This window comes from Rhipicephalus sanguineus, chromosome 6, assembly GCF_013339695.2.
Source record: "Rhipicephalus sanguineus isolate Rsan-2018 chromosome 6, BIME_Rsan_1.4, whole genome shotgun sequence".
Classification (NCBI taxonomy): Eukaryota; Metazoa; Arthropoda; class Arachnida; order Ixodida; family Ixodidae; genus Rhipicephalus; species Rhipicephalus sanguineus.
The window spans coordinates 67,018,370-67,027,435 of record NC_051181.1 but is presented as its reverse complement, the minus strand read 5'-3'; the positions used below and the strand labels follow the sequence as shown (position 1 = coordinate 67,027,435).

Below are 9,066 nucleotides of genomic sequence, written 5' to 3'. Positions count from 1 at the left end.
TATAACAAGCTTTAAGGTTGTAATATACACAAACGTAGGAGTATTCTATTCAAGTGTTTCTGCTTGTGTGTATATGTGTTTGTGCGTTGAAACCTTTCAGACAACTAAAATGCGCTTCGTGTGTTGTGATGTTTCCGTGTTCAGACATTACTTGATCTAAGATTTCGGAATGTTGAGGATATTGCACAATTATACTCCGTATTTTGGAGAATCCGGGACTTATGAGAAGTAAACTCCGGTAAACGGCATCTTTCCGCCCAAATAACAAACTCCGAAAAGCACCATCTGAAATTAAAGAAAAATAGACTCCGAAAACCCGGAGCCCTCCTTATGATTTACTGAAAATTCCAAAATGATGAATGTTTTAATCCTTGCTCTAACTATCTGAAGGGACCACGCCTTTCACCGATTTCGTCTTGTTTTTTGTTGTGTTGCTTTGATTTCCGACACGGTTTTGCCGCCTGACCAAAGGGGACATTGCGCGCCAGCTAATAGGAGTGGACGGCGAAGACGAGAATGCCGACAAACAGAATGGTTGTGATGTCCCAGAAGCCGCGCAGGCTCTGGAATCGGTGGACATGTTGCGTCGCTGATCTGGCGCGCATGATGAATTTAGTAAATGCACAGGAGGTGGCACAAGAAGATGCGCCCATATATTGAAGAACATCACACGATAACAACCAAACTTTTCTTCCAAGTCCTCCTTAATGTTGCGGAACTTCGATTGTGCTGAAGATTCAGTGGTTAATACAATTATACCGAAGTAGATCGAGCTCCCCATTAAACTTTTACATAAGGGGATTTACGCGTCAAACAAAGCGAATTGACAGCGGCGAGCATAGTCGTAAATCGTCGAAAAGCTAATGCTCCGGTGAAACGCGTCGGCTTTTATGCATGCGTCATAGAACATCCCAGCTTATTTTTGTTTTACGTTCACTTCATTTTATTTTTTTTATTTAACAGTACCTAACAAGCCCCATGGAAAGCATTGAGTAAGGGGAGCATCAGAGAACAAAAGGAAACAAAAGAAACCGATACATCAGTGCGAAATGAGTCTGCAATAATAATGTACTTGCAGGACGGTGAAGCATATGGAATGAAATGGCAAAGCAATACTAACAATACCCAGAAAAACAATGAAAAAATAACACTCATGGGTGCAAATAGAGCGTCGCGTTGGTCGCGTAAACAAAGATAGAGCAACAAAGCATACACTACAAAGGACTGTTTGCGAAGCAGTGCTAAAATTAGGAAAAATACTACAGAGATACTGAAAACATCCAGTGAAAAAAAGAAAAAAAGAAAGGCATTTTCATGGTAGCACACAACTTGGCACATTACTCACAAGAGCGAAAGAAAGGGAAAAAAAGTTTGGATTACGCGTTACAACGGAATGTGCAACTTGATGAATGTGAATATTTGTTACGACGATAACTGCAGAATCAGGACTTCCCTAAACTTATCTTTATGTGCTTGCGCGACAGTACTGTTACGCAGCGAATTCCATAACCGAATAGCATGTGGCAAACCGAAAAGTTATATGCGTCAGTGTTCCATAGATGCGTTTAAAACTTAAGCCGTTGTGAAGATGTTGTGATGTGCACGACGCGCGTATCAGTCACAAGTTTGATGGTTTCATTTGATAAACATATCTATGGAACAAGGACAAGAGTGGCATGTCACCTGAACTACTTAGCGTTTGAAGGGAGAGCTTGAGTTTTATTTGCGTTATGCTTGACTGGTAGTTATAATTGCGGGAAATAAATCGGCTAGCACGACTTTGGACAGCTTCTAACATACAGATTAAGTATTCATGAGAGGAAGGATTTAGTATTCATGACGCGAATTCAAGCTGCGGACGTACAAAAGTTAAGAACGCTAGTTTACGCCTGTGAGTTTGGCAGTGACGTAAGTGGCGCCGAATATACCCAAGAGATTTGGAAGCGCTAGCGCATATGGTAGTGATTTGAGAGGTCCAGGAAAGGCTTGGTGTAAGATTAACGCATGGATATTTGTATTACGATGCCTGAGAGACTAGGATTTTATTTATGCAATACGAAAAGGTATAATTTGAAGTTTTACGCGAGAATGTCAATATTGTACATTTAGATGAGTTGAGTCTCCTTTGCTAGGCTTCACACCAATTGGTAACGAGCTGAAGGTCATGCTGTAGAATGAGGTGATCACCAGGGCTCCAAATTGGTCGATATAATATACAGTCATCGGCAAATACACGCATGCAGGATGAAATATTATTAGGCAGATCATTGATATAAATAAGAAAAAGCAAGGGTCCTAGCACACTACCCTGTGGAACACCGGAGGTTACATACGTAAGGGACGACGTATAATTATTAACGATTAAATTGTGGAACGTTCCCTCCTATTCGCACTGCGCGGGGAATAGGATTCCTATCATGACTTAATTCCATGAACTTAAGATGCAACAAGGCGCGGCTTTTGCCGAGCGAGAACGTGTCTAGCAGTTTTAGCGAGTGAGATATGAAAAAAATAAGTGCTTGCGTCATTATGATTGCAAATGAGCGAAAATAGTGAGGTTGGATTCTGGCCTTACGGCTTATAGACAGCGAAGACCACTTATTTCTCTCTTCTGTTAAAAATAGCGTTCTTTCATTTCCCAACATACATCCTAAGAAACCATGCACATGCCTTGGACTCCCCAATTGGTATTTCAGGAAAATAAAAAAAGCAAACCACTTCTTTTTCTTTGATGTTCCTGCATGCCCGTATTTAAAACAGCTTTGATGTAGCGCGAGACGACACCCGTACACGTGAAGGAACACGAGGACACCTCACTGGGCTACTAGCAAGAACATGTTCATTTTCCAAACCAGACCACTGATATACCACAATCGCCAGACAGACAATGGAATACGTGGCATCACGCAGAGACATGCGCGAATAAATCCAAACTACCTAAGCGAAATCATGTAACGTAACACGTTTCGAAACCGTGTAACATAGCATGTGTCGTTTGGCACTACATCAAAGCTGTTCAAATGATTCACCAACAATCCCACATTACAAGCAGCCCTCGTCGTATTTTAATGTTAACCCTACTTAGTACATTGATACTTTAATAATTTCGGCATGAGTAAGCAGTATGAAATTGTTGCGATTATTTCAGCGAGGGAAGTCATAGGTGTTGCATTTCTTACGCCGTAGCAAGAACTCGCGCGCAATTGTGAAACATGGAAAGCGTGCTATGTTACAATTAAAACAAACTTCACTGTGACATGGACAGGTCGTTCTAGGATGATGTAAATACTTTTCCATGCAACCGTACGAGGTTCTATTCAACATTTCAACAAATACGGGATGCAGCGAAAGTTTGGAAATATAGCAACAACCATTCAGATGCAAGCAGGCAGTTCTTGTATCGATGTAATCTTTAAATAATTTATGTTGCATTGTGAACATTGCATATCATGCTACATCAAGAATGAAATAAACTTCACAATGACGGAGACAGTCTCCCCACAGAAGTTTTATTGCTCGCAGTAGAAATACAGCTTTTATTAGACAAACACACGCCTAAATAGTGCACCTCAAATGTTTATGCTTTAGCTTTTGCATGCTAATTGAATGTGAACGTGCTCCGAACTGCGACTCGAAATGCGATTAATTCAATCAGCTTTCTGGTACTCCGAAAACGACATCACGATAACATATTTAGCGACAAGGGTGTTAACGTAGTTTACAATTATGTAAATATCGACGTTGGAAAATAATTCTTGAATGTGGTTTACTGAGTCGTCACTTCCGCTCGTTGAAAGGTTTTCGTTAAAAGGTGTTCCAGTAGTACACTCCACGAAAATGTATGCCATGCACAAATCTATCCCATATAAATGTATGCAGAGTGCAGAATCTAGTCCTGGAAATCTCGCCGTTAAGGCTAAATGGATGACAAGCCTTCAAGACAATTCAGGAGTCATGTGCCAGAGACAGATAGTGAACGGTCCTCGTCCAGGTGCAAAATGTGCCGTCTGTGCGACCTGGCTATCCACCAGTACAACCTTTGCCACTACATCTCCTGCAAAAAATACGGCACAAGTACAACGCAGTTTCTTTAATGCTTTTGTAATTTCCGCAAATGAAATACGCATAGGCCTGAGTACACATGCCTCTTGCTTGTTTCGTAGGCGCAACACAGTGCATAAGGCTCATTCGTTGGTCTGAAGGACTATTCCATAAGGGAGAGAACATTAGCAAAGCGTGAATGTGTGAAAGCAGGCATACAACTAGGCCCATATATACCCTGATGGAGGCTCGTTGATATTGCCACATGACATCATGTTTGAGCCATCCACTGTGGCACGTACACGCGAGTGGAAGCAGAAGAGAACGTTGCTGTGGCTGGTCTGCTTCTGGGGAAGACGTGAACACCTGGCTGTCTGTCTTATTTCGCCCGTGACACTGGTGGAGGTACTGGGTAAATGCACCTTGGCTCCCAATTTCCAGCCGTGACTCCTAGCAACTTGGAGACAGCCACAGCTCCCACAGCAAGAAGCAGCCGCCGCCTGCTAGGACTACCCCACGAATTCGGTCCCTTGTCAAGACTTGACAAGATGACAACCTCGACTATAAGCTAGGCGAGTCAAACCAACGACGCCTATTCTTCTCCGCTCCAGCATGTTTTTCATGCACCGCAGACACCACGGTCTTTCCACGGAGACATTTTTGAAGATGTTGATGACTGGCTCGACCACTTTGATCGAGTTACCGGCATCAATGAATGGGATGAAGGTCGCAAGCTGCGGAGGGTTTACTTCGCATTAGAAGACTCTGCCAAAACATGGTACGAGAACCAGGAGGGTTCCTTTGCGACGTGGCAAGAGTTTAGCCGCCAGCTCCGCGACGCGTACCGCAACGCCGAAAGGAAGGAGATAGCGGAATAAGCCAGAACCAGACCAGCAACAACAACGTTCTCTTCTGCTTCCACTCGCGTGTACGTGCCACAGCGGATGGCTCATACATGATGGCATGTGGCAATATGCCGTACGTATGGATAACAGAAGGACCACTTTCAATCCAAAACTGTACTTATATTCAGAGTAACAGGCCTGTTTACATGCAATTTTGTACGAACTGAGAAACAAGAACACTGAAACAAATATTCGTTAAACATTCGTATGAACTGGACGTCCACAAATTCATAGCTAAGGCTGCCAAAACACCAACGATAGCAGGCGCATCAGTAAGGTGTTTCTGCAGCATAAAATGCAGTCACCGCTTAAATAAATACAAAAAATGAAGCATCATCTCTACGAATCAACATGACTGCGTGCTTCGAGAAGAAATAGAAATAAAAATGCAGTGGGATGACAGCACAATTACCAATGTTTGCCAGAATAAAATGGTACAAGGAATGAAACTTGGCGTCGCAATCAAAATTTACGGTGAGTAGAAGAAGTAATGTCTCAGGGCTGCGCTTAATGTTAGTATCAATGTACCATAGAAAAGCTTTAAAGGATAACTGAAGCTGCAGGCTTTTGTGTACAACATATATCCTGAACACCTCTGCCCCAAAAAATGGCTTCAACCTCTACGATAACGCCGCGTCCTCATTCCTTGAAGTTCCTGCAATCTCTCTCAACCACACTTCTGTGTTCTTGCGTGCGTGATTACGACTTGGCGGGCTCAACAACGTGGTACGTTGGTACGTACCAACGTGGTACGTACAACGTGGTACGTACAACGTGGTACGTTGGTACGGGCTCAACAACGTGGCTAGGACCGTGGTACGAGATGGTATGAGAGGTGGGTGCGAATGCAAATGTAATATAGTTCCAGATTTGTATTTGGGGACGGGGGTTCCAAGAGAACATCGCAAGCATTGGTACCGCAATGTCTCAATAAGGCGATGAGCGGATGACGGCCTAAGTGACAGGAAAAGTGAAACTGAGAACATAATTAGAGAATAAGGCCTTTTAGCTTGTAAGTATACTTTTAGGGGCGAAGCTCCTTAAGGCGGCACCCGTTCGTCCCTCGTAGTCGTCGTGGTCGTAGTAGTGAGTAACAAGTCTTACGCTTTGACCTCCAAGGTGGTGCCGGTGGGAGATTTCTCCTGTGCGTTGTTGAACAATAAAAAATTCGCAGCGTGCGCGTTAACTAAAAGCCGAATTCTTCTGTCTCTCATTCCCCATTAGCAGCCATTGGCATGTTCCAGTAGGAAACGTTAGTAGAAGTAGAAGTTTAAGTGTTAGCTAAAAGCCGACTTCTTCTGTCTCTCATTGCCATTAGCAGCCATTGTTTACCTCCAAGGTAGTGCCTGGTGAGATTTCTCCTGTGCGTGATTAAACAATAAAAATTTTGTTCAAAACGCCGTTGATTGATGAAATAAACCAACGAAAGACGCCAGATGTTTTGTAAAAGCAGAACGAAAGAACGCCAGATGTTTTTCTTAAAGTGTAGTAGTAGTAGTTGCATGTAGCCACCTCGCCCGATCGTCAACGGGCGAGGTGGACCGGCAACGGCGCGAGGACCCTGCCGTACGAGAGTTAAATCACACTAAAAGACATACTTTGCGGGCGATACACTCTAGTGAGCTTTCAACTTTTCGTCTTAATGTACATGATAAAGAAATTATTTCTACGAAAAACGCAAGGCACACCTTGAGCAATATGTTTGGTTTTGGGACGCTAAATGGAACCATGAGGCGATGCGAAGCCGGAGCACTTGCACGATCGCGTTCCGTTGGCTTTCGTTGGGCATGCTACCGACCTCGCGTCGTGGAACGCGCGTCCTGTCTTCCCTCTAGCCTTGCCTTTAATTCGCACAGGGCGAGCGGGGAATGCGGTCGCTCTTGGCGCTCTTTCGCTCGGGAGCGGACTTCTTCCTTGCATTTCACCGATCACAAGTGATAATGAAGGGACCACGTAAACCAACAGTACAATAAAAGTTTGATGTTTAATATATACACGATGTTTCACACTCTTTATATTATATACTGGGCGCATTTCACGGAAGAGTTTCACGGTTTACAGATGATTCCCTCCGTAGCTTCGCCCCACTCATCATCATTCACCCCGTGGATATGCTGTGATTTTTTTTTTACTTTACCTTGTTACCGGATATCAGATGGAATCTGCGCATGCGCGGGCCTTCACGGACCATAGATTTGCTTTCACGAAACGTAAACTACCCGCCAGATAGGTTTTACGGTTACGGCCATACCTCGCAAATTCACATTCCTTCGTGGCTACTCGCGATATCCGCTTTTCGGAGACTCCAGCCGCACAGTCAAAATAAGCCGACGTGCGAGCGCCAATTACGGCCACGTTGAATGATCCGGATTACCGAAGCTAGAGTGAGCTAGAATACCGAAGCCCTAAACGTTAGAGGCCTAAAGCCCTTGAGAGGGCGGTTAGGTGGTGTCATCTAGCGGGGCCGAGATGTATCAGGCAAGCACAAAATTGTTTTTGTAGAAGCGTGGTGCATTCTACTTCTGGTGTAAATGCCTTGCAGAGGCGTAATTACGAATTAGTTGCCTTTTTATATCGTTTTTCTCTTAAAAACACTAGGCGAAAACCAACGTGTCCGTTATTATGGTTTCACGGGATACCGTAGACGATAAGAACCTGAAGTGAAATTTTGCCGCAGAGGTGATTGAACGTTATCTAAATAAATATAGTTTGAAGCAGTTAATATTATCATCATTTAGTGGTTTGCGCAAACGTAAAGGTATACATTGACGTACGCACGTAAACGTTTACGTATGGGAGGCTAAAATTTTTCTAAAACCTGCGTTCCGGTAACATGCTTACCGCAATCCGGTATTTCGGTAACACGGTAACGAAAAAGAGTATACGCAAAAGCTAAAAGTCCCTATTTTTAACTTGCCCATATACTTCTTGCCGTTTACGATTTTACGGGTTTCCGGAGAAGTATACGTGATGGTCAACGCTAGTAGCGACGCTTGATGATGCAGAACCTAACTAAAGACGCACCAATATTTACTCGTTTTATTAGTGGGATGGTGTAAAGCACTGACAGTCAAGTAATCATTACCTCACGGTATCTCTCTGTTTTGTTTTTAAGAAAACATTGACATGACTGATAATGTTTGCAAAGGTATTGTTGTTGGACAAAACACTACAAGGCGTCGCTACCACCTCCACCACCGCTGTCAACGGCTCCGGTAACCCGTAAAAACGTAAACGTTAAGAAGCCTATGGATAAAATACAAGCGTAAAGTATGCTGAAGCTTCGCCTTCATAAATAGATCGCGGTAGCGTAAATGGCCTCATTCACTTCTCCTTCTAATTCGCTAGCCAGGCTTCACTTCTACATAGGAACCTCAGCTTTGCCGAAAGGAACATTGTGCGCGTTACACTGGTCGTTTTAAGCCAACCTGGCATGCCTCCTGCAATTAAAATTGCGAAGTTCCCACTACGCCATAATTCATCAATCTGCGAATTAGCGAATTATTCACTATGCGCCCGCAACCAATATTCCTTGGTTGCGGGCGCATAGTGGGCGCAACCAATAGCCTTTTTAAAGACGATAGTCTTTCTTGGGGAACTTAAACGCAGAAATTTTGGTCTTTCTGTCTGTCCTTCTGTCTGTCTTTCTGTCTGTCTTTCTGTTTGTCGGCACGTCCCTCGATTCAACCACTCGGCTAAAGTTGAACCACTTGCCCAAGGGCCAGCCATCGTGAACGGCTGACTAGGTTCATACTTGTGTACATTGCTGATCAAAAAGCAAACATAACGCATATCTGAGGCGCAACATCACTAGGTAAGCATTAGGCGGTGTGTTCCTTTAACAGCAAATACATAGATACGCAATTTTAAACACCTTGATGGTATGCAACGTTGAGACAGTAACGCGTTTATTAAAAGATTGCCACAGCTGAAGCGATCAGCGCTCCAAGCCGAGCAAGCGCGAGCGCCAACAGCCACCGTCTTCATCTTCTTCTTTCGCGGGCGTTCTTGTCTGCGCCGTATCATGTTGCAAATCACTCCCCCGCGGAAAAGGAGCCATCCTGGCGACCTAAGGAACAGGTACAGCTGGTGGGTCATAATGCGGCTTCAGTCGATCGAC

The 9,066-nt window shown here is 43.9% G+C and overlaps 1 protein-coding gene across 1 annotated transcript in view; it reads right to left on the bottom strand.

The window, feature by feature from the left end:
* Positions 1–3,809: 3,809 nt before the first annotated feature.
* The window catches only part of LOC119395858 (thiopurine S-methyltransferase), a gene marked incomplete in the record, with an annotated part of 116,665 nt that continues 111,408 nt past the window's right edge, over positions 3,810–9,066 (bottom strand). The window contains 1 exon segment of the mRNA XM_049416791.1: positions 3,810–4,054. Within this exon segment, the coding sequence (XP_049272748.1) occupies positions 3,936–4,054 (119 nt within the window).